Genomic DNA, 26,911 nt, shown 5'->3' with positions numbered 1-26,911 from the left:
CTGTCTGGAGAAATGGGCCAAATTTCCAACAACTTATTGTGAGAAGCTTGTGGAAGGTTACCCAAAACATTTGACCCAAGTAAATCAATTTAAAGGCAATGCTACCAAATACTAACACAATTGTTACGATTGTAGGAGGAGGCAGACGAGGAGTGAGGATCTATACGCGGGTTTTTATAAAACAAAGTGGAAACGGACAAAACAGGAACAAAGGAAATATCCATGATGGGAAAACAAACCAAAAACACGAAAACATCAAGGGCACATGAACTGGGTAAACAAGGCAAAACAACAACTTCTAACATGGGCAAAAACAACAGCATCAAGACATCTACAAACAAGCAACGATCGACAAGGGAATGGAAAACAAACAGGGTTTAAATACACAAGGTAATGAGACTAAATGACAAACAGGTGAAAACAATGAGAGAGTGATGAGGGCCGGAAATCATGGGAATTGTAGTGCATGACAATTGACAAGTGAAACACGGGGCAGACAACAGGTGATCGTGACATAACACCCCCTCAAAGGAGCGGCTTCCAGACGCTCCTAAGAAAACAAAAAAAAAGAATACCCCCAAAAAAACAAAAATCGTCCAAGGATTGAGGGGGGCAGGCAGACCAAAGAGGGCACAAGGGGCAACAGACAGTCCAAGGGAGCACAAGGGGCAGACAGGAAGTCCAAGGGGGCACAGAGGGCAAGAAGGCAGTCCAAGGGGGCACAGGGGGCAGACAGGAAGTCCAAGGGGGCACAGAGGGCAAGAAGGCAGTCCAAGGGGTCACAGAGGGCAAGCAGGTAGTCACGGGGAGCACCAGACAGGGACGGTTCAGGAGGCCTGGGAGGCGGCCACAGGACGGGGACAGGTTCAGGAGGCCTGGGAGGCGGCCACAGAACAGGGACAGGTTCAGGAGGCCTGGGAGTCGGCCTCAGGACCACAGCCATGGGGAACTCCGAGGGCGGAGCCGAGGTAGGCGGAGCCATGGAAGTTCCTGGTAGCGGAGCCGTGGACTGCTCAGGAGGCGACGTCGTAGAAGGCTCAGGAGGCGGAGCTGAGGTAGGCGGAGCCAAGGAAGGCTCGGGAGGCGGAGTCAAGGGAGGTGGCACCGTAGGAGGCTCTGGAGGCGGAGCCGAGGGAGGTGGCGCCGTAGGAGGCTCTGGAGACGGAGCCGAGGGAGGTTCAGGAGGCGGAGCCGTGGAAAGCTCTGGGATTGCAGCCGTGGAAGGCTCGAGGGGCAGAGCCGAGGAAGGCTCGAGAGGCAAAGCCCTGGGAGGCGAAGCACGGGATGGCTCTGGGATTGAAGTAGATGGCTCGAGGGGCGGAGCCAAGGAAGGCTCAAGGGGCGGAGCCCTAGGAGGCTCGGAAAGCGGAGCCCTGGAAGGCTTTAAATACATAAGGTAATGAGACTAAATGACAAACAGGTGAAAACAATGAGAGGGTGATGAGGGCCGGGAATCATGGGAATTGTAGTGCATGACAATTGACAAGTGAAACACGGGGCAGACAACAGGGGATCGTGACAAAAATGTATGTAAACTTCTGACCCACTGAGAATGTGATGAAAGAAATAAAAGCTGAAATAAATTATTCTCTGTACTATTATTCTGACATTTCATATTCTTAAAATAAAGTAGTGATCCTAATTGACCTAAGACTGGGAATGTTTTCCATGATTAAATGTCAGGAATTGTGAAAAACTGAGTTTAGATGTATTTGGCTAAGGTGTATTTAAACTTCTGACTTCAACTGTATATATGTATATATCAGTTCTCCAAACACCAAGATAATGTGCAGTTTACCCTGGCTTTGTACAAAGCTGATGGTTTAAATTTATATAAGTGGCAGAATTCGTGCAACAGTGTGGAGGACTTTAAAATGTTTAAGTCCTAATTAGTCTTTGGGAAATGAAAAGGCATTAATTCAACGGTCAGACTGGCTTTATGTGGAAGTTGATGGAAGGAAAGTCACCTTGATAAGCAGAACAGAAGCATTATTTACTGTGTCCTTTAATGGCACTCACTTAAGAGTAATGAGTGCTGAAATGAGATGTGGCCATGAATAATGCTGATCTGTGGGTGTATATGTGTGTGTAAATGTAAGTGCAAAGGTGTTCATTAGTACCTCTTGGGGACCAATCATAAACTCCTCCAGATTAAAATGTACATTTCACCCTCCCACCTGCATGGCCCTGTGTGGAGGAAGCTGGTTTTTATTACTGTAATTCTTTCATGTATCCACTGACTGTTTTATAGGTATTAATGTGATCAGGCTGTTTATAACAGTATAGTTAAATAATATTTCAACAAAGTAGGCATTATTTGAGAAAGATGTTTAATAACAATGACACATTAGAAAAGGGACCCTTCTGTATGGAAATTACAGACACGTCTAGTGCTTGTCCAATTCCTAGTGTGCTGCCTACCTAGAAAGCAATTTAAGGTGTAAGGATTTTGCTGCCAAAACGAAGGCTATTTAAAAAGTTAGACGGCATACATGTTTGCTTCTTTTTCTTGTGAAAAGTGTCAATCACTTTACTATTCCATTGTGGTCTTCTCCTATTGCCTCAATGTTTTCAATTAATAACATGTTCTTTTCCATGCTTGAGCATTGTGTCCAATCACAGACATGATTGTTGTGCGCAACTGCGCATTAATGCAATGATTACAATTTTTTAATTGTTACAATTGGTGGATAGGTCTATCAGTAATAACAACTGGTCCCATTTAGTGAGTTTTAAGCAGTCTGATGTCTGCTTTATGCAGTGGTTAACTGTATTATCCCATGATATCTAGAGAGCATGGTGGCCTATATAAAGCAGATATACATATACAGTACATAATACAATTTAAAGTTGGCAAAATTCAAGTAAAATGACTAAAATAAAATTTACATTTACAATAGACAACATTTACTTAATTCGCTGTGAAAAATTATTAAAACATGCATGTTCAAAACCTCCCTCATGGACAGACGTAATCAGCATTATATTGGCCTATCGGCTACCGTGCTCTCTGGGTAGTGGCATCAGCCATTAAAAAACCCATACCGGTCAACAACTACTGGTTATAGACTGATATATTGGCTACTGATGAATCCGTCCATTCATCCTTTCTTCCTTCTCTCTAGATCCTCTCAAACTCTGTCAGGTTGGATGGACATTTTCAGGTCTCTTCAGAGATGTTAGATTGTGTTCAAGTCCGGGCTCTGGCTGGGCCACTCAATGACATTTCAGAGTTGTCCCTAAGCCACTCTTGCATTGTTATGGCTGTGTGCTTTGGGTCATTGTCCTGTTGAAAGGTGAACCTTCTGCCCAGTCTGTGGTCCTGAGCACTCTGGACCAGGTTTTCATTAAGGATATCTGTTTTTTGCTGCGTTCAGCTTTCCTTTTAACCCTGACCAGTCCCTGCCACTGAAAAACACCCCACAGCATGATGCTACCACCACCAACATTTACCGTTGGGATGGTATTGCGCAGTTGATGAGCGGTGCCTGGTTTCCTCCAGACATGACACTTGGAATTGAGGCGAAATAGTTTCATCAGACCAGAGAATCTCACAATCTGAGAGTCCTTAAGGTTTTTGTTTTGCAAATTCCAAGCAAGCTTTCATGTGTCATGCACTGAAGAGAGGCTTCTGTCGGGCCACTCTGCCATAAAGACCAGATATGTGGAGTGTTGCAGTGATGGTTGTCCTTCTGCAAGTTTCTCCCATCTCCACACATGATCTCTGGAGCTCAACCAGAGTGAGCATCAGGTTCTTGGTCACACCTCTCTTACCAAGGACCTTCTCCCCCAATTGCTCATTTTCCAAACTTCCATTTAAGAATTATGGAGGCCACTGTGCTCTTGGGAAAATTCAATGCAGCCTAAACATTTTTGTAGCCTTCCCCAGATCTGTGCCTTGACATAATTGTTCTTTTGACCTCATGGGTTGGTTTTTGCTCTATACATTTTCAAATGCAAGACTTTATATAGACAGGCGTGTGCCGTTCCAAATCAATTGAATTTACAACAGGACTCCAGTCAAAGTGTAAAAACATCTCATAGATGATCCAGAGAAATGGGATGCACCTACATTTGCACTATAGCAACGGGTCTGAATACTTATGTCAATGTGATATTTCATTTTTTTTTTAAAAGTTATCCAAAATCTGGTTTTTGTTTTGTCATTATGGGGAATGAAATATATAGATTGATGTGAAAAAATAAATAATTTAAAGCATTTTAGCATAAGGCTGCAACATAACAAAATGTTAAAAAAGGGTCTGAATACTTTCTGAATGCATTGTTTTTTTCTCCTGTTTAAGTGTTTTTGTTTTTAATCAAATATAATGCTGTTGGTAGATTTTTTTTAACTGGCAATAAGTGGTGTAACCACTGCCATTAACCAGCTAATTGGGCACAGTTATTGGCTGATGCTGATGAGCTTAAATTAAAATGGCCAAATATCGGGCATTTCATGCAGTGTAGCCAATATATCAGTCTATAACCAGTAGTTGTTGATCGTATGGGCTTTTTAATGGCTGATGCCAGTACCCAGAGAGCACGGAGGCCGATAGGCCAATATAATGCTGATCAGGGCCGCCCATGAGGGAGGAAAAATGGAACTGCTTTCAGGGGCCCAGCTTATGGGGGCGGATGGGCCCAAGAGAGATAGATCAACACCCCGATAATGTTGTGGTGTCCAGAGACCGCCCACGCACAGTGCACCAAGATAAAATACAAAAAGATAATTTGTGTGGCTGTGCTAGTTTAAACTAGTTATTAAGAGTTTTTCTGAACAATCAAGTTTTCACTTTGGAGGTGTTCTGTAATTCAGTACATTAAGTTCAAATGTGTAACCGTCTATTCTGCGACACAATGCTGTGTCCATTCCTCGCTCTTCTGTTCTCCTTATGTCTGTCTCTGTCTTTCACCCATTATACTGTATGTCTCTCTCACTGAATTATGGGTACCTACTCCTGTATAATGCATGAGGAACACTGCGTCTTTTAGAAGACCACTTGCAAGGACAGGACGTCAGGATGCCAGACAGCAGCCTATACTTCAAACTTTCCATAAGCCACAGCACAATTATACTTTGTGTGTTCTGTGTATTATCATCATGTCACTACTTAAAGCTTCCCTTTTATTTAGTTTTTTTAGATCTGTTGTGCAAATGAATGACTTAATGCTGCTCTGTTTGATGTGTTCCCAGTTCCCATTCCAATGTGGTCAGCCTCAACTATTGTTTAGAAGCGCGCTCTAGTGGTGTGCTCATAATCTTACATCTTTTTTGCAGCACTGCAGTTCAATGCAGCACTTCTTGTCTGTTTATGCACCCTAGCAATTGATTGATCAACTCAGAACTGTTTTTGTTTGTGTTTCAGAGGCCGTGTAAGGTGAGAGACATACGTGTCGGTTGACAGGAGAGAGAGACCCCTCGGCAGCCTGGCCACACCCCCCACTCTCCCGTTCCCCATGTATCCAGAATCAACCACAGACTCTCCCGCCCGCCTCTCTCTCAGACAGACTGGCTCCCCAGGCATGGTCTACAGGTCAGTCTGCATGCACACACACACACACACACTACACAAACAAGCACATAAACAACTGCTCTGACAGCAAGAATAATTTGTGTCTTAATTTCAAAGTTGTATTTTTTTCATTGACTCCTAACTGCATAATTCTCAAACTCAAGTGTATTAGAAAAATGTGTTTGCCATAAAAATAAGGGTCTGTATAAAAAGGTTTGATGAGTACCGGTAAGCGTTTTCCATACCATCATGTGATAAATGTACATATTGCATACAAACAAAGCAAAATTAGCAGTTGTGTGTGTGTGTGTGTGTGTGTGTGTGTGTGTGTGTGTGTGTGTGTGTGTGTGTATATATATATATATATAAAAATCACATCAAACATTTTTTAATGAAGATTTTGTCTTTAAAGGAATGGATGTTCTCTCATAATCTACTGTAATAATTTGTTTTTAGAAAAATTACTAACATTTGTGGTTGTTTCTCACTTAAACATATCCAATGCTATTTAGACGACTTGAAAAATTATGCAGTGTTATTTCCAGTTAAATGTATCGACAAAGGAATATTTATAGCATATTTCTTTCATGTCAGCAAGTGCTGCATTATGCTGTGCTGTTATGAATATGACAAATAAAACTTTTAGCTTTTAAAAGTTGTTTTTAAGAGTAGATTTTGATGAAGTGTCATCGCAGGCAGATTGTTGTTGTTGTTGTTGTTGTTGTTGTTTTCATTATGGACAGTCTGAATCTAGAATTGTTGACTAGACCAGATGATAAAAGAAATGGGTTAGGTAATATTTGGTCAAACATACTGCTGTTAGGATTGTTACATATATGCAGGTGAGTCTCTTCTGTTTCATAAACTCTGTGCAGGACATTCTGAGAAGTGTCTTGTACACACACACACACACACACAGATATGCACATCGGCATCTGCTTATGCATAAATGTGCACACATGACCGATGCAACAGTGTGACAATCCTGCTGTGACCCATGTGATCTACCACAGTTTTCTTCAGTAAAGATGAACTGAACATGAACCATCAAAAGCAGTAAAAGAAATGTTATTATAACATTCTTCCAGGATATTGAGTATTTTTTAGGGCCTCCCAATTAAAAGGGCATAGCCATCTTCATCAAAACCTTGACTGACATTTATGTTTGCTGCAGAGTTCCTTGTGTTTTCATGAAATTTCAACAGAAACATAGCCCTTAACTTTTGCCAACTGTTCTGGCTTTGAACTGCAGATGGCGTTGCTTGTCTTTTTATCAGCTCCAGTAGAAACATTCCTTGAACTTTAGAGCAGCAGATTTCAATGGTGGATATGCAACGCTGCAGTTTTAATGATCTTTTAAATGGTAAATGGTAAATGGTCTGCACTTATATAGCGCTTTTTTATTAACCTTAGAGGTTACCAAAGCGCTTTACATTGTGTCCCAATCACCCATCCACACTCACATTCACACACCAATGGCCATTTTAAGCATGATATAATAATGTTTGTTTATATAATAAAAGTTATTATAAATTGATATTTATGTTTTATTTAAGTTCCTTCTAAATTATTGGAAAAACTAGTTTTAACTTGGTTCAATATTATTTTGGACATACATTGGGTTGTTGAATACACATCCTCACACGCTTAAACTGAGAAATGTGGCATACAAAAATTAAAACTACCATCAGATATACAATATGTAAATAATATTTAAGTTCAGTATTATCATACTCAATGTTAAAACTTAACAGCCATTTTCACTTCAACAGTTCAAAATTAATGCAAAGACATCATTCAACAGTATGAATTTTTTATTTACATATCCTTTCACAAACAGAAGCCCAATAGGCTATGGTGGTGGAGACGGGTCCCGTTTTTCTGTCACAGCAATTGCACATTGGAAATTAAATACAGTGGTTTGCAGTGGTCAGAGTTTGTGCAGTTTCTTTTAGAAAATCTACCAACAGCAGATGCAGTTCAATTGGGTCTTCTAGGGCAGACACAATAACAATAACAGTGATTGGTGAAATATCATAAATTATGTAATATCCTGAGTTTATCCTGATCCACCAATCCTGATGGAAAATTTAAGATAGTTATTTGGGAAATGTGCTGTTTCAACCCAACAAACAACACTTTTTGAACATTTTCTTCTCTATTTTAGTGAATTTTCCATTGACAGTGGTTCTTTATTTCTCCGCTAAAAGTACCTAGAAGTGCTGGAGAGAAACATTTGTTTCTAAACAGTAAATTAATCTATCAGCATAATATACAGTCACGGAGCAATTTATTAGGAACACTGGGTAGCGTATCCCTTTGCTCTCAAAACGGCCTCAATTCTTCATGGCATGGATTCCACAAGATGTTGAAAACATTCCTTTGAGATTCTGGTCTATGGTGACATGATTGCATCACACAAATCTCCTATTCTACCACATCCTAAAGGTGTTCTATTGGATTCAGATCTGGTGACCGGGAAGGCCACTGAATAACAGTACAATCATTGTCACGTTCTTGAAACCAGTTTGAGGTTACTTTTGCTTTGTGACGTGGTGCATTATCATGCAGGAAGTAGCCATTCGAGATGGGTAAATTGTGGCCATGAATGGATGCACATGGTCACAACAATACTCAAATAGGCTGTGGCATTCAAGCGATGATACATTGGTATTAATGGACCCAAAATGTGCCAAGAAAACATTCCCCACACCATAACACAACCGCCATCAGCCTGGAATATTGACACAAGACCGGTTGGGTCCATGGATTCATGCTGTTGGTGCCAAATTCTAACCCTACCATCTGTGTGCCTCAGCAGATTCATCAGACCAGGCTACGTTTTCCAGTCTTCGTCTGTCCAGTTGTGATGAGCATGTGCCCACTGGAGCCTTAGATTTCTGTTCTTGGCTGACAGAAGTGGAACTCAACACGGTCTTGTACTGTTGTTGCCCATCTGCCTCAAGGTTTGACATCTTGTGCATTCTCAGATGGTATCCTGCTCACTACAATTATAAAAAGGGGCTATCTGAGAAACTATAGCCTTTCTGTCAGCTCGAAACATTCTGGCCATTCTCTGTTGACATCTCTCATCAACAAGGCATTCCCGTTCGCATGACTGATGCACACTGGATGTTTTTTGTTTTTGTCTTCATTCTGAGTAACTTCTAGAGACTGATGTGTGTTAAAATCCCAGGAGATCAGCAATTCCAGAAATACTTAAACCAGCCTGTCTGGCACCAACAATCACGCCACAATCGAAATTTTGGGATTTAGATTTTTTCCCTGTTCTAATGGTTGGTGTGAATATTATCTCAAGCTCCTGACCCATATCTGAATGATTTTATGCATTGTTCTGCTACCACACAAGAGATCTTATTCACGCTAGCACCATCTTTGATTTTTAATGGGAATGACAACGAGGCTGTGAGGGATATGCTTATCATGTCTTCAGTGGCACGGACAGTATAAAGCTCCTAGATCTCATCTTATTTCTCTCATCTCATGTTATCTGGTGTTCTTTGTATATTGAATGTTCTTGGACCGATATTTTATCAATGTTTTGTCATTGGAGCGATCCAAAAACATTTAAACTGCAATACAGCCCATTGCAGAGTCTGTAAGTCTATCCCTCACAGACTCGTTGTCATTCCCATTAAATATGGTGCTTGTGTGAATAAGGTCTATTGGCTGATTAGATGATTGCATAAATAAGTAGGTGTACAGGTGTACCTAATAAAGTGCTCACAAAGTGTATATCTCCATTTATGATGAAAATAATGATGTTTCCAATTGTTTTACAAATATCCAAAACCCAATTAAAACATTAAAGCCAATAAAGCCATTTGTTTAGTGATTGATTTGGCTAGACATAATATGTCTACCTTCCAAAAAGTCTTTTCTCACTACCACATGGTTACTGCTAGATTTTTGTGATGTACATTTCCCAAAGGCATTTCCTCTTCCAAATGTAACTTCCCAGTTCACTTCTCATTTCAAAGATTAGGTCTTGTAAGGCTGTGCAGTGTTGTATTTATCTTTAATCTGGAAGTAGATATTGCCTCCAATGAAACTACTGGCAATTCTGATAATCATGAGTAGCTTCCAAAAGACATCTCCTCTTCCATATGTAACTTCCCAGTTCACTTCTTATTACAATGAGTGGTCCTGTAAGGCTATCTATTGTTGTATTTATCTATAACCTGGAAGAATATATTGCCTCCAATGGAACCTCCAATGGAACACACTGGATCTTTGTTTTTCTCTACCAGAAATAGATAAAACACTTGCTTGTGCTGCTTACTTTGGGAAAACAACCGCAAATATAGGCATTAAGGTGGAATTAAGAGAAAGTCAATTATGCACTTATGCATCTTAAATTTAAAAAAAATATAGATATAAACAAAATCTATTCATTTTTTTTTAAACTGTAGTGGTTTTATGCTGTGGACGTATCTTTGTTTTATTGTCTGACTGTGTTGCACTTTTTATTCATATTTGTTTTTTTTACTCATTCGTTTGGTGATCATAGTTACATCTATGGGCTAGAATAATTTCTATAAGCTTATCTTCATGTTAATGCTCTGCATCAGGCTAATTTAAAGTAAAATGGCGTCATTCCATGTATCTGTGTCTTTGCGGACGTGCTTGTGTTTGTTTATTGCCCTCTCTCTGTTCTTTCACCTGACGACTAAGCTTTCCTCTCTGTGTGTCTCTCTCTCTCCTGCTGCCCTCAGTGCCAGATATGGGAGTCCAAAACGGCAGCTGCATTTTTACAGGTACCTCTTTGTTTGCTGATTAATTAGCCATGGCCATCTGATACTGCACTTGTTTTTATCTGTTTTGGAAAGCACTTTCAAGTCATGGGTTCATTCTTAGTTTAGCTGCTTCAGATACCAGTGCGATTGCATTTTACTACAGAAAGTACAATGGAATTATAGTTAATGTATGCTACATTTATTTACAATTTTGTCTCCTTGTAATTGTTAATAGATTATAGTGTTGTCATGTCACTCTTGCTTGTGATATATTGCTTATTATATTACAATAATTATTCATATTTTTTTTTATTAATATTTCTACAGTGAGAATTACATTTTACTATATAGTTCTAATATATTTCTGTTGCCATTTCTTCAATTTCAGGTGTTTAGCTTTTATTATGAATCATGCTTTTATTTTGTCGTGTATTTTGATGGAAGTTTAACTTCTCTGAATAAACTGTTCGCTACATGGCCCAGTGTGATCGTTAAACCGCAAATGCTGTGATTTAATTATATACATTATATAAAAATAAAACTTCAGAGTGGATTAGTGCTCTGCTCTGTCATCTCAATGCCGGTGGAGTTTCCAGTGTATGAACGATCGGCTTAATACGTTAATTTAAAGCTCATGCAGCTCATACAGACTATGATTGCAAAATTTTGTGGTTTAATAATCACACTAGGACATATCACGATTTTCATTTGATTAGTTGTGCATTCCTGTGTAAAAGAAGTAACCGAGCACATGCTCAAATATGCGTGTGAGCATATGAAAGCAGTCGTGTGTCATTAAGACTGTGTGCGGGTACCAAATTAAGTCAGCGTTCGGTACTAATGGTTCTGTAGAATCACTGGTATCGTTACATCTTTTTTTATTTTAGTACCGACTTGCTACCGAAGTACCAGTACTTTTGACAACACTACTAGATTATGAATAATACATATGCAACATGTGTTGTAGAATTACAATAAGAGAATACCACGTTATTGAAGCCAAGAGGTGTGACTTGTATAAATGGACACTTTACGTGTCAAAAGTTATCAACATCAGAGCATATGATGTTTATGTCTTGTAGCTATACTTTTGTAACATTTGAGTATGTCTTTTAAAGTTTGTGGAATAGCTATTTTTTTATGATTTAGGAACAAGTCAATAATTTTTTGTGTTAATTAACATTATACCACAAATGCTATCGATTGAGCTTAACTTGTGTTGAACCCGGAGTATTTCTTTAATTCACTTTCTGTTTAATAAGTAGGCTACTCAAGCCACTCTCTGAATCGGTTTGAGCACTGTGTGAGACTTCAAATAATATACTGTTTGTATGCATACAAAATGTGAAGCCTTCTTGACATCTGAACACTAGCTGTCCCAGCTTAAACGATAATGGAACGAGAAAGGAATGGATTTTTTATTTGCATCAGAAGCATCCTTCTTCCTGGTAACATGAGCCCAAGAGATACAACCACCTGAAAGTATCTGTACTGTACACCGAGCAACTGCTTTTTGCAGAATCTGCTTTTATTGTTTTGATTGAGCGGATCCCTTCAGTCTGTTACCCTCATCTGCAGTGCACTTTTCTACTGTTTTTTTTTTTGAGGGATCCTTTTCTTCTGGGTTGAAAGAAGAGCACTGATGGGCTCTTAAAACCCCTGACTCTGTAGCTTCAAAGCTAATGAGCACTCTATTGAATTTGTATTTCACAGCCTTGCTCATTTCTGTTCATTTAAGCTCAAAGTCTTTTAAAGTCGCATCACAAGGATCAGCTTGGCGGGAATCGATCGCCACGAGTGATGGGAAAAGAAGATTACTTACTCTTTTCAGTCATTCTTAAATGTTTTGTTGCTTGTATTTAGTTGGAAAAGATTTTTTAGATGGAAAGAAAGGGGTTGTACCATTCATTTTCTTTTATGGTTGCACTTTATATTACAGTACCTGCACTTTCAGTATACTTGCATTGTACTTACCCAAGAAAGTTGAAAGCAATATAAGCTGGAATGAAAACAGAAAGGTACTCAGAAGGCTGCTTTCTTAAATATTTTTATCAAAGAGTATATTTCTACATTTTTATACAAGCGACAATTATACATTTTCAACATTGGAAAAATATTTCCCTCTGACATGTAGTGGAGTGGAAGTATAAAGTAATAGAAAATGCCATGGTAATACTTACGTGAAGTACAGTTCTCTTGCTTATCAAAACATCATCAGCAATATTTCATTGTTAATGTATAACAAAAACAGTCCAAAACAATAACTCATGGTTCGGTGCTGCCGAATCAAGAGATAAACTGTTAAACCATATTTCGGTGGAAAACCAGACTTCTAAATAAATACATTTTGTAAATACAATGACTGGAATTGTTCTGTTGAAGGGGGTACCAAACTGTGAATCTTGAACAAAACAGTTTAGTGAATACATGTTCACACATTAGCTTCCACTCAGCTGACAATGTATGAAAGTAGCTACATGATTAGATATATATATATATATATATATATATATATATATACAGGTCCTTCTCAAAAAATTAGCGTATTGTGATAAAGTTCATTATTTTCCATAATGTAATGATAAAAAATTAAACTTTCATATATTTTAGATTCATTGCACACCAACTGAAATATTTCAGGTCTTTTATTGTTTTAATACTGATGATTTTGGCATACAGCTCATGAAAACCCAAAATTCCTTTCTCAAAAAATTAGCATATCATGAAAAGGGTCTCTAAACGAGCTATTAACCTAATCATCTGAATCAACTAATTAACTCTAAACACCTGCAAAAGATTCCTGAGGCTTTTAAAAACTCCCAGCCTGTTTCATTACTCAAAACCGCAATCATGGGTAAGACTGCCGACCTGACTGCTGTCCAGAAGGCCATCATTGACACCCTCAAGCAAGAGGGTAAGACACAGAAAGAAATTTCTGAACAAATAGACTGTTCCCAGAGTGCTGTATCAAGGCACCTCAGTGGGAAGTCTGTGGGAAGGAAAAAGTGTGGCAAAAAACGCTGCACAACGAGAAGAGGTGACCGGACCCTGAGGAAGATTGTGGAGAAGGACCGATTCCAGACCTTGGGGACCTCGCGGAAGCAGTGGACTGAGTCTGGAGTAGAAACATCCAGAGCCACCGTGCACAGGCGTGTGCAGGAAATGGGCTACAGGTGCCGCATTCCCCAGGTCAAGCCACTTTTGAACCAGAAACAGCGGCAGAAGCGCCTGACCTGGGCTACAGAGAAGCAGCTCTGGGCTGTTGCTCAGTGGTCCAAAGTACTTTTTTTGGATGAAAGCAAATTTTGCATGTCATTCGGAAATCAAGGTGCCAGAGTCTGGAGGAAGACTGGGGAGAAGGAAATGCCAAAATGCCTGAAGTCCAGTGTCAAGTACCCACAGTCAGTGATGGTCTGGGGTGCCATGTCAGCTGCTGGTGTTGGTCCACTGTATTTTATCAAGGGCAGGGTCAATGCAGCTAGCTATCAGGAGATTTTGGAGCACTTCATGCTTCCATCTGCTGAAAAGCTTTATGGAGATGAAGATTTCATTTTTCAGCACGACCTGGCACCTGCTCACAGTGCCAAAACCACTGGTAAATGGTTTACTGACCATGGTATTACTGTGCTCAATTGGCCTGCCAACTCTCCTGACCTGAACCCCATAGAGAATCTGTGGGATATTGTGAAGAGAAAGTTGAGAGACGCAAGACCCAACACTCTGGATGGCCACTATCGAAGCATCCTGGGCCTCCATAACACCTCAGCAGTGCCACAGGCTGATTGCCTCCATGCCACGCCGCACTGAAGCAGTCATTTCTGCAAAAGGATTGACGACCAAGTATTGAGTGCATAACTGAACATAATTATTTGAAGGTTGACTTTTTTTGTATTAAAAACACTTCTTTTATTGGTCGGATGAAATATGCTAATTTTTTGAGATAGGAATTTGGGGTTTTCATGAGCTGTATGCCAAAATCATCAGTATTAAAACAATAAAAGACCTGAAATATTTCAGTTGGTGTGCAATGAATCTAAAATATATGAAAGTTTAATTTTTATCATTACATTATGGAAAATAATGAACTTTATCACAATATGCAAATTTTTTGAGAAGGACCTGTGTGTGTGTGTGTATATATATATATATATATATATATATATATATATATATAGTGTTTATTCTTGCATACTATTGTTTGTACAGATGAAAGTGGTACCTTCAAGCATTTGGAAATTGCTCCCAAGGATGAACCTGACTTGTGGAGGTGCACATTTTTAAAGGTCTTTGCTGATTCCTTTTGATTTTCCTATGAGGCAATGAGTGTGAATGTAGGCCTTAAAATACATCCACAGGTACACCTCCAATTCAGTACACCTATCAGAAGCTAAATGTCTAAAGGCTTGACAAAAGCTTCTAGAATTTTCCAAGCGGCTTAAAGGCACAGATAGCTTGGTGTATATACAGTGCATCCGGAAAGTAATCACACTGCTTCACTTTTTCCACATTTTGTTATGTTACAGCCTTATTCAAAAATTTATTAAATTCATTATTTTCCCCCAAATTCTACAAACAATACCCCATAATGACAACATGAAAGAAGTTTGTTTGAAATCTTTGCAAATTTATTACAAATAAAAAACGACAAAAATCACATGTACATAAGTATTCACAGCCTTTGCCATGACACTCAAAATTGAGCTCAGGTGCATTCGGTTTCCACTGATCAACCTTGATGTTTCTACAACTTAATTGGAGTCCACCTGTGGTAAATTCAGTTTATTGGACATGATTTGGAAAGGCACACCTGTGTATATAAGGTCCCACAGTTAACAGTGCATGTCAGATGATCCCAGTGAGCACAGTAGCCTCCATCATCCGTAAATGGAAGATGTTTGGAACCACCAGGACTCTTCTTAGAGCTGGCCGTCCGACCAAACTGAGCAATCGGGGGAGATCAAGAACCCGACGGTCCTCTGACAAAGCTCCAGCATTTCTCTGTGGAGAGAGGAGAACATTCCAGAAGAACAACCATCTCTGCAGCACTCCACCAGTCAGGCCTGTATGGTAGAGTGGCCAGACGGAAGCCACTCCTCAGTAAAAGGCACATGACAGCCCGCCTGGAGTTTGCCAAAAGGCACCTGAAGGACTCTCGGACCATAAGAAACTAAATTCTATGGTCTGATGAAACAAAGATTTAACTCTTTGTCCTGAATGTCAAATGTCATGTCTGGAGGAAACCAGACACCGCTCATCACCTGGCCAATACCTAAGCTCCATCAGGTTGGATGGGGAGCGTCGGTGCACAGCCATTTTCAGATCTCTCCAGAGATGTTCAATCGGGTTTAATACATTTGCAAATATTTCAAACAAACTTCTTTCACATTGTCATTATGGGGTATTGTTTGTAGAATTTTGAGGAAAATAATGAATTTAATCAATTTTGGAATAAGGCTGGAACATAACAAAATGTTGAAAAAGTGAAGTGATGTGAATACTTTCCGGATGCACTGTAAACTTCTGACCCACTCGAATAGAGAAACAATCTGTCTGTAAACAATTGTTGGAAAAATTACTTGTGTCATGCACAAAGTAGATGTCCAAAACAACTTGCCAAAACTATAGTTTGCTAACATTCATCTTTTTTTGTTTATGTGGCGTTTTTCCCCTAATATCTCATGCTGAAGAAGTCCCCCTTTTCTCAAGGCAGTTGTGCAATGCTTATTCTTATTTTTGACACCGATATGGTTGTGCATAAATGTTTGTTTTTCTAAAGATCCACAAGCTCACTCAGGCCTCATTAGTGCACTAAAATACCTTTTATGTATTATCTCACGTGGAACAACAATCAAAAGCTTTTAGTGCACAAGGTTTTATGAATAATTTAGACCAGATATTATTTGCTGCAGTTAGCAGAAAAAAATTGCTCCCCCCTTGAATGACATAAATGGATTTCCTTCACCAAGTCGAACAGGGAGGGGTGATGGACAGAGTTGGGGGGTGGAAGAGGATGATGCTCTCTCTTTCACTAATTGGTTTAGATGTTGACAAGACACTCCCAGTTTGGGTGGATCACTGCATTGGGGCTGCTGGTGTGTTTATAAGGGCTGATTGACATTCATAAGTCTTGTTCATGAGCTGACCTCCAAGACCTCCGGTGAGTTTTTGCAGTGATTGATTATCCCTGGTGCAATCCAACCTGTGTGCATGAGAGAGCCTGTTTTAATATACTATTCTGCACGATAGCCTGTAGAACAGAGGAACTTCATGAACGTTGCTGCATGGACATCTCTATAGATCTTAAATTATTCAAATTAGTAGAATTTGGGTTGCTTTCGAGTCCGGTGTCTTTGTATGACTTATTCATGCTTTAAACATTACACCCGTAACATACAACAGTTATTATAGCACCATAAGTGACAAAAACGAGACATGGTTTATGAGACATGGTTACTTTAGTTGGGAGGTTGTTTTTCATTGAACTTGTATAGAGTTTCAGCACTGGGAGCACTGCAGTAGTTAAGTGGTTTATGCAGTACATCATTCAGTTGAGATTTACAGGATCAATACTGGCTTATGATAAGAGAACCTCTACTGCACCTGCCTAGTGTACTATGGAAGAGGTAGGAAGGTTTGGAGGTAGACAGTTTTACATAAGGGTACAATTAATAATTTGGATAATAAATTAATAATGTATTGTGTCAGAGTAATATATGCTTTTCATTTTGCATAGTTTGGATGGAGTTTATGTATGAACTTTAATTCAGTCAGTACGTTTACATGCATGGTTATAATCAAGCTTCAGCTGGTTTTTGCATAGTCAAGCTACAGTCTGTATCTGACTGTCCAAGTACACATTATCGAATATTTGAAGGAAGGACGTCAGCTGCCGGTAATACACGTTTTGTGTCATTGCTAACTTTCAGAGCTCACGCACAATGGCAAAGCCTGTTGTGGTCTGATTAACATGTATGCATGCTGGAAAAAGCCGAGCTACAATCGCATTATCTACTGATCTCTTTAGTCGGACTTCGCATAATGGAACTTGTTCCATTTCAGTCTGACTAAAGTGATAACATGACATTTTAGAAAGTTATTGCTTAAGTTCCAACTGAAATCAGACTTTTGAGGTGTTAATGTACTGAGTGATGCACGCTTTTTCAGTTGTTAGGGTGATGAACATGTTGATGTGTGTAATTGTTTTTTGACATTACAATTCTTTGCCCTCTACCGGCTTGAAGTGTTTTCACACCGACAGCAAATAAACCAATAGAAGTCTCCAAGTTGCTGTATTGTTGTTTGCTAGTGTCTGTTCCATCTTGACTGCAGTATCCAACTGTCTTCAGGTGGCGAATCACGCAGGCCTCACTATCTTTACTCCTGTTTGTAGTTGCTGGATTGCGTAGCGTCTCATTTGCTTTAAGTTGAATTCTGCTCAACTTTGTCACACCACCAACATTCGCTGTTGCTCATGTTGCCTCAAATGGACACCTGTTGCAAATGAATGACTTCTGGTTGCTTTGTCACTGAAAAACGCTGCCAGTGTGAACAGCCCTTTAAAGTATATAATTATGCCATGCTCTCTTTGAGGTTCTGGCTCAACCAATAAATTGAGTTTGGGGATGGGACTGTTTGGGTGTATCGTTTTATTTATTTTATTGTTAAATGAGTGGAAGACAGGGTTAGTGCTAGGTTAAATTACACTCAGCAACTTCAATGTTTAAATTTAAGTTTTTTATAGTGGCTGTTTATTTAAAATAATATCTACAATAATTTTTTAGTTAGCATCAATAAGCATCAATAAATCAATCAAGGGTGCATATATTTTTTTAGGTGAACTCAATCTTCAGTAATGATGCATTTTCCAACAGCACACTACTGCATTGCACTTGAAAGGTACTTAACCTATTTTATGTCTATTTCTCTCAGACTGGTAGAGCCTCAGTATACACTTTTCTTTACCAAAAACATGTTCAATGTAGGAGTATTAACATACTGAGCATAAGGTTTAGCTTTAGTTAGAAGATGGAGATGGTGATAATTTTACACAAACAGCATTGGTAACACTAAACAGAACTGTAAACACAACTACAACTCTTATTATTTACCAACAACTATTTATTCTCCACTTAAGCCCCATTCCTTGCCCGGGTTTACATAATTAAAAATTCAGTGTGCAAGAGCCTATGGCCACTCCCCCAAACACAGCTTGGCTGAAACGACTTGTTTTTTCCAAGATAACTTTAGTAAGTTACATACTCTTGGTCAAAACAGAGAATTTATTTAGAAAAAACAACATTATGATTGAGTAAAATGCAAAACATTTAAAATTAATCAAACAAGCTAAATTTGCTAACGTACAATTTACTAAGGGACAAATTCATTTATTTTTTCAGTGTGCCATACATAAGCCTGTTCTAAAGGTTTTAAACGAAAAACGTATTCGCTTTTCCCTGGCTACACGTGAATGTTATCACTTCCCTCCCAGTTGACCTGCAATGCATGTCTGAACATTGCATGTGCTGTCTGGATGGATGTATTTCTTGTATGTGCCCAGTCTGTGTTTTGTGTTCCCTCTTGGGTTTCCTCCTACCCGAGACCTAAAGCACTTTTCTGAACCCACATTGATTGCTCCTGTAGCCATGCCATTGTGTCTGTCAGGAAAGGGGTGGTACCATCTCTGATTACAAGACGCATGGCCAAAGTTCTCTGCCACTGATAGCTCGGACCTGTTTTGTTCCCTCCTCACCTGTGCTATTTAAGGCGATGCATCAATCTTGCTCTCCGCTCACTCCTGGTCCCAGTTTCCCAAGCCTGCTTTTGCTTGATGTGTGTATTTGTGTGTTTGAGTGTGCATAACTTGTGCCAGAATCAGACAGGTGCAAGAGTATAAGTGAGAGAGGGCTGGTTGGGGACGGGGCTGAATCATGTTTGCGGGTGGGTATGCGGGGGGGCCCATTGCCCGCCGAAAATCCACTCTGCCTTCCGAAAACCTGCAGATCCCCAAACCTGCAGGATTGAGCGTGCGTAAAAGCAGTAGTAGCAGTGGAGGCAAGATGCTGTCCATGTCCTACAGCGAGAGTATACGGAGCGGCATTAGCCGCTATCACTCGGACCAAGGTCTGAACCAGCCTCCGAGACAAACGGACCATGCCGAACTCCAGCGACTCAGGGAGCAAAGGATTGCTGCCCAGCTCAAGAACATGGACGACTTTCTCAAGATGAACGGCCTGGCATTGGAGGAATGTGTATCTTACCAGACAGGAATGAAGTACAGGTAAGAAAACTTCTTATTGGATGTTGTCTGGAAAGACCCCTGGGTAGCATCCACTGGACTACACAGTTATTGTTAGACTAAAGCATATGGATAAGCAGACTATATTCTGGATTCTGTAAGTGCACTTTGTTTGTTCTGCACTGCAAGTTCCATTTATTTATTTTTTAAAGCTGAATAAATTTGTTCGATGTTAAAATACTTTGTCCTATCCCTGCTTAATATGCAGCAACAACTATAAGTCAGACATTCGTTGGTTGATTTCCTCTCTGTGGCATAATAAAGGTGGCAATATACTTCTAGTGAAATCGAAGAACAAATGGCTGTGACAGTTTAAATTAAATAACTTACTTGATTTCATGCAGACTTTCAGGAAATCTTCATACTGACTGTTAAACACCTTCTTACTGCCATTGGTCCACATCATCAGTGGGCGTGACCCATTGCTCCACCTACTTTGAGGACAACATCTTTTTCCGGTTTATTTCTTCAATGCGATTATTTTACATGAGCACGCTGAAATCCAGAGTTGCCAATCTAGTGCAAATTTATGAGCCTGAATCGGAGGCTTATATCAGCCCGACTGCCCAGCTGACACAGGTTGGGTTGGGACTATCTGTTTGTTCGATCAACAGCAAATGGAGGAGTAATTGGTAAAGCTGTTAGAAACCAATGTTTATTTTTGCAATTTAATTTGTTGGTGCATATGTTCTACAATTCAACTTTAAAGCTTTTACTCTTTGTTGACAAGAATGTCAAGCAACAGGTTGTTGCAGTGACCAAAACAGCACTACTAAAGCTATTCTTCCACACAAAGCCAAAACATGTTAACTACGGCTACAGTGAATCAGAAAAAAAATGTCTTTGAGTTTTTGATTGTCCAAGCAAATGTGAAATTCTCTTTGAATCTCAGCATAGTTTTACTTAACTAATCTGTAAGAGGACAGGTCATAGTCTAAGAGACCTGATTCTGGTGATAGCTCAATTTTGACAAAATGAGCAAGTAATGCTTTTTGCTGTTGTTGGGCAGTAAAAACCTCAAAAACCAAAGTTCCGTTCAGCAAAGCACAGCTCTGCACAACTATGCCTGTGATTAATGCAGTCCATTTGCTCCTTTCCATACATGCAGCTCTGGGTTTATTTTCATCATCTAGGTCGCTGACATATTTGCCAAACGATGAGGGAAGGGCATATCAATCTCTGAGGTGAGGTTAAGGAAAAAGTGTCCACAGAGAGTCAGCAGAACAGAGCTTCCAAATCAATATGCGCTAGGATTGTTGCTCATTTCATGCAATTGTTCAGGATTCTCAGCGTACTCGCTCTGGGCTAGGACATTTACACGGAACTGTGTCAGCTCCCTGTAGCAGACAATTTTTGGGTTTCGAGTTCTGCAAATAATTTGTCGTTAAAAAAGTTATTTATTCTGGAGTAGTAAAAATGGTGCCTGAGATTAGTGGAAAAAATATTTGAATATTACCATCTTTAGACATCATCCATTCAGCAAAAATAACTCAAAATATTGTGTTGTCATGGTGAGAGAAATGGGTTGGTCTTTGGCTGTCTGGTGTTGTGTATCAGAGACAGCAGTCGGTCAGCGTGTTCATTGTGCTTTACTGTAAAACTCACTCAGCCAGGCGTTAAGATTTGATCTGGTGTTAGTTTTGGGAATGGGAGTCACGTTACAGGACATACAGTATGGTTGTCCATCATATCATAACAATGGATTATAGAGCACATACTCATGATGAAAATTTGTCATTTGACATTGATAGAAATCATTAGTGATGTTTTGAAACGGTAGCTTCAAGCAACAAGCTACTCATCATTTAAAGTAGTTATACTGTCAAGCTGCCCATTTTAAAATTTATTTAGCTAAACTAAATATCTAGCTAAACAATATCTTTTTAAATAACTATCATATGACATAATATAGTTTTTACAATCAGATTAGAATTTTTGACACAAAAACAATGAAGATCTCAGGGTAATTTTCTTTTTTTCTTTTTTTTTTAAATGAATGAAAGTAATACAGAGTTAAAAATGATGAGGCACGGCAGCATTTACCTAAATATTACACTGCAAAAAAGATGTAAAATGCTGCATAGGGACCTCTGTTCTGTGATTTTTATTTATAATCAGAGCTGTATTGATTGCTACAAAAACACTGAGGATCTCCGTATGGATGATCGCGAATGTAGGTTGAATTGAGTTAAAAACGTTGACGGGGGGGGGGGGGGTCAATGTAGCCTCACACTACAAGTTGTTTGAAAATCTTCATTTTTCTGAAATCAGCTGAACTACACTCACACTTCTGAAAAATAGTTAAGCAGCATTGCAATTTTGTGTCTGTTTTCCAAACACTAACGAAAATCCATATATTTATTATAATTTTTAATTTTTTTGTGAAATTATGTTTTATCTTATTAAAGAAAAGTTATCATTCTGCTTTACCTGAGGTAGGAACAAGAAGACCTGTCATTAACTTAAGGCTGTTTTGCCAACATTCCTTGTTCTTTAACAAAAGCTGGTCAGGTAGAAACAAGCATTTCCGATGACCCTCATCACTAATTCAAGGTTGGAGGGATAGATGGGCACTAAAGCTGCGAAAGAGAATGCCTCTCATGCCTTACTGTGTGTCTCTTTAAGTCGGACAATGTGGTACTTGTGTAACACTAGTACTCACTAGGTAAACATAGGCAGATCTCTTATCGGTATGCAAAAGACGGGGCTTTGATTTCAATGCACTTAAGTAAAGCAGTAGGGCTGTCAAATTAAAATTAGAATTTCTAATATTCCTTGAATTTAAGAAAACAAATGCACATTGCTAAAGCTGTGTATTGGAATTTTGAATTTGTGCCAAGCACTGACGATAACGTCATATCATTTGCATTCTTGCGCTAAAAAAGGCTGGACACAAATATAAAACAAATATAGTTTAACAGAAAGCAGGTGTCTCAATGCTTTTTACATGTATTTTTAATTAGACACATCATCTAAAAAACAGCGCTCCTCCACGAAAAAATGTAATTTGTTTATTTTATGCAAATTAGTTGAAAATGTAATTCCCCTTTATTTTAACAGCCCAATAAATTTTGAAAATGTTGTAGATAGAAATTCGAACTTTGTTTATCTGCCCAGTTAACAGCCCTATAAAGCAGTGTCCCAAATAATAGCTGCCGTATTTATTTGTCTTCAAACCAAAGACTGCGACTGAATCTCAACATTTTCAACATTTTTCCAGTCTTCAACGGTCCAATTTTGGTGAGCTCTTGCAAATTGTAGCCTCTTTTTCCTATTTGTAGTGGAGATGAGTGGTACCCGGTGGGGTCTTCTGCTGTTGTAGCCCATCCGCCTCAAGGTTGTTCGTGTTGTGGCTTCACAAATGCTTTGCTGCATACCTCGGTTGTAACGAGTGGTTATTTCAGGCAAAGTTGCTCTTCTATCAGCTTGAATCAGTCGGCCCATTCTCCTCTGACCTCTAGCATCAACAAGGCATTTTCAGCCCACAGGACTGCCGCATACTGGATGTTTTTCCTTTTCACACCATTCTTTGTAAACCCTAGAAATGGTTGTGCGTGAAAATCCCAGTAACTGAGCAGATTGTGAAATACTCAGACCGGCCCGTCTGACACCAACAACCATGCCACGCTCAAAATTGCTTAAATCACCTTTCTTTCCCATTCTGACATTCAGTTTGGAGTTCAGGAGATTGTCTTGACCAGGACCACACCCCTAAATGCATTGAAGCAACTGCCATGTGATTGGTTGATTAGATTATTGCATTAATGAGAAATTGAACAGGTGTTCCTAATAATCCTTTAGGTGAGTGTATAAGTTCAAATTTGTGTGGATGACATACTTTTTCTAGAGTAGTTTGTGATACCTCCTATTCAATTTTATTTTTCAGAAAAATAATGAGGAAACTGCTGTTTTTATATGTATTAACTTAAACATGACTTTTACTAAATGTTCACGGTACTGCAAAACTTACATGTCAATGTGGCAGGGCGGAGGGCGGGGCTGGGCCGTGATTCCGCACACCCGGCCCCTAATTAGGCTGATTAAGCCAGAGAGGGATAAAGGTGACCGGAGACGTCAATGCGTCAGAGAGTGAGTTAAGGGAAGCAGCCCAACACCTGTGTGTGTGTGTGTGTGTGTGTGTGTGTGTGTGTGTGTGTGTGTGTGTGTGTGTGTGTGTGTGTGTGTGTGTGTGTGTGTGTGTGTGTGTGTGTGTGTGTGTGTGAGCGTGTATTTATCACTTTGTGGGGACCAAATGTCCCCATAAGGATAGTAAAACCCGAAATTTTTGACCTTGTGGGGACATTTTGTCGGTCCCCATGAGAAAAACAGCTTATAAATCATACTAAATTATGTTTTTTGAAAATGTAAAAATGCAGAAAGTTTTCTGTGAGGGTTAGGTTTAGGGGTAGGGTTAGGTTTAGGGGATAGAATATAAAGTTTGTACAGTATAAAAACCATTATGTCTATGGAAAGTCCCCATAAAACATGGAAACACAACATGTGTGTGTGTGTGTGTGTGTGTGTGTGTGTGTGTGTGTGTGTGTGTGTGTGTGTGTGTGTCTCTCTGTCTTTTTGTTTAATAAGTTTATTATTAAACTATTATTTATATTGTCAAGTGGTTCTCGCCTCCTCATTTCCATCGAACTGTGTTACAGTCTAGTATGCAAAGAAAGGGGTCTGTAGTATCAGGGTTAGCATTTCCCAATACCAGCATACTAGAAAACTTTCCCATCACCACCAAGCTATATAATTAGAATGTGTTGTAGAAATATTGTGAATTGAAATCTAGCCTTTGTTTTTTCTTTCAAAAGCAATATATTCTTTCTTAATTATATCCTGCTCAAGATTTTTCAGAGTTGTTGTCTTTTGCTGGTGGAGAACTTGAGTGTATGTTTGTCAAGGTGATATGTAGAACGCACTGACCTCTTCTTGACATGCATCCATCAGAGCAGCACTCATTAGAATTAAGTCTGACCCACAAGCGATTTCCTTACACCTACTTAAAGCCACCTCAACTTATCTGCTGTAGCTTTTCAAATTCCCTCCTAGATCATCATAGTGTATTTATTTTTGAAATGTGCTGAAAATGACACTACTGCAGGAATTTTCCTGACTTTCAGATAAAATAACTAAAGTGACATATCTCCTGTGACGCTTGTACATACACTGTTGGACATAATTTTTCGACTAATACAGTGCACCCGGAAAGTATTCACAGCGCTTCACATTTTGTTATATTACAGCCTTATTCCAAAATGTATTACATTTATTATTTTCCTCAAACTTTTACAAACAATACCCCATAATGACAACGTGAAATAAGTTTGTTGCAATCTCTGCAAATTTATTACAAATAAAAAACGAAAAAAATCACATGTACAGACTTTGCCATGACACTCAAATTTGAGCTTAGGTGCATTTGGTTTCCACTGATCATCCTTGAGATGTTTCTACAACTTGATTGGAGTCCACCTGTGGTAAATTCAGTTGATTGGACATGATTTGGAAAGGCACACACCTGTCTATATAAGGTCCCACAGTTAAGTGCATGTCAGAGCACAAACCAAGCCATGAAGTCCAAGGAATTGTTTGTAGACCTCCGAGACAGGATTGTATCGAGGCACATTGTACCTGGGGAAGGGTACAGAAATATTTCTGCAGCATTGAAGGTTCCAATGAGCACAGTGGCCTCCATCATCCGTAAATGGACAAAGTTTGTAACCACCAGGACTCTTCCTAGAGCTGGCCGCTCAGCCAATCTGAGCGATCTGGGGAGAAGGGCCTTAAGTCAGGGAGGTGACCAAGAAGCTGATGGTCACCCTGACAGAGCTCCAGCGTTTCTTTGTGGAGCGAGGAGAACCTTCACGAAGAACAACCATCTCTGCAGCACTCCACCAATCAGGCCTGTATGGTAGAGTGGCCAGACAGAAGCCACTCCTCAGTAAAAGGCACATGACAGCCCGCCTGGAGTTTGCCAAAAGGCACCTGAAGGACGCTCCGACCTTTCGGTTAGTAAACCAGAGACTCAACAGCTGAGCCACCACTGGCCCATAATGTGGAGGTCCCCTCGTGCATCCAAAACAGTGCTAACCCGCATTTCAGAATAGCATTTTGAGATCATATTCTTCTCACAACAATTGTACAATTGTCTAAGTTGAGCGGTTATCTGAGTTACTGTAGATTTTGTCAGTTCAAACCAGTCTGGCCATTCTCTGTTGACTTCTCTCATCAACAAGGTGCCCCCCTCCCCACACACACAAACACACACACACACACACACACACACACACACACAATCCACTCTGACCAGCAGCAAGGGAACTTATTAATACAGAATTTAGGGTTCAGCCAAATGCACATGGCAACATTTAAATAAATGTCCGAATTAAACACACTGGACACTTTGTCCATACTGCTTGCAAGTGCGATATAATGGGGTGTAACTTCACTTCTCCGATTAGTTTGATAGAAAGGCTTTGCAATGGCAAAATTGGGGCAAGAACTTTCTGTTCAATACCAAACCAGGGAGGGGTTCTCTCAGATGAAAGCAACCAATGAGCCACATGTCTGAGACTGAATGCATAATAAAACAAAATCTTGGGTAAGCCTAGCACACCTTTGTCAATCAGCCTATGTAACTTATTAAAATGTAATCTAGGACGCTTACCATTCCAAATGAAGGACTTCGCTATGCTATCAAATTGCTTGCAATAAGAGAGGGGGACATCTACAGGGAGAGACTGTAACAGGTTGTTAAATTTTGGAATACAATTCATTTTAATAACATTAACCTTCCCAATCGTAGATAAATGTAATTAAGCCAACATATATATATATATATATATATATATATATATATATATATATTAGGGCTGTCGATTTAACGCGTTAATAACGTGCAATTAATTTTTACAAAAAATGACGCGTTAAAACATTTACGCATTTAATCGCAATGCTTTCCTGAGAAATTCCTGAGAAATGCAAGCTTGTAGTACCACCTGTTTACTCCAGAGGGCAGTAAGTGAAATTTCAGCTTTGTGAGCAACACACAGTTTATACAATGAACAAAACATTAACAACTCTTCTGCAGACACACAACACAAACGTGCGTTACGTTCTTTCGTTCAAAACACTTGAAGGAGTGCAAATGCGAACCAAGGGATCTCAAGATGTGTTTAAAGATTGAGTGTATTATATAGAACTATATTTAACTTGACACAGTGACCTAGATATTTAACTTTTATGACGCAACACACCCGAGACGTGACACAAGCATGTCTGACACAGGTCGTACGGTCTTTACCTCACAAATATTGAATTACCAACAAGGTTAAGGAGGTGTCCTT

The 26,911-nt window shown here is 39.5% G+C and overlaps 1 protein-coding gene across 3 annotated transcripts in view; it reads left to right on the top strand.

The window, feature by feature from the left end:
- The window catches only part of LOC127632762 (voltage-gated potassium channel subunit beta-2-like), a 208,154-nt gene that overhangs the window by 61,295 nt on the left and 119,948 nt on the right, over positions 1–26,911 (top strand). For 2 of the 3 annotated variants that reach the window (XM_052111521.1, XM_052111519.1), the window contains exons 2-3: positions 5,367–5,534; positions 10,250–10,291. In XM_052111521.1, coding sequence (XP_051967481.1) covers positions 5,458–5,534; positions 10,250–10,291 — 119 coding nt within the window. In that variant the 5' untranslated portion in view covers positions 5,367–5,457. Of the gene's footprint in view, positions 1–5,366; positions 5,535–10,249; positions 10,292–19,197; positions 19,548–26,911 lie in introns of those variants that run through there. The other variant, XM_052111517.1, reaches the window with a different exon arrangement.

This window comes from Xyrauchen texanus, chromosome 39 (assembly GCF_025860055.1).
Source record: "Xyrauchen texanus isolate HMW12.3.18 chromosome 39, RBS_HiC_50CHRs, whole genome shotgun sequence".
NCBI lineage: Eukaryota > Metazoa > Chordata > Actinopteri > Cypriniformes > Catostomidae > Xyrauchen > Xyrauchen texanus.
Note: the sequence above shows the minus strand (reverse complement) of the source record. Positions and strands in the feature narration are given on the sequence as shown.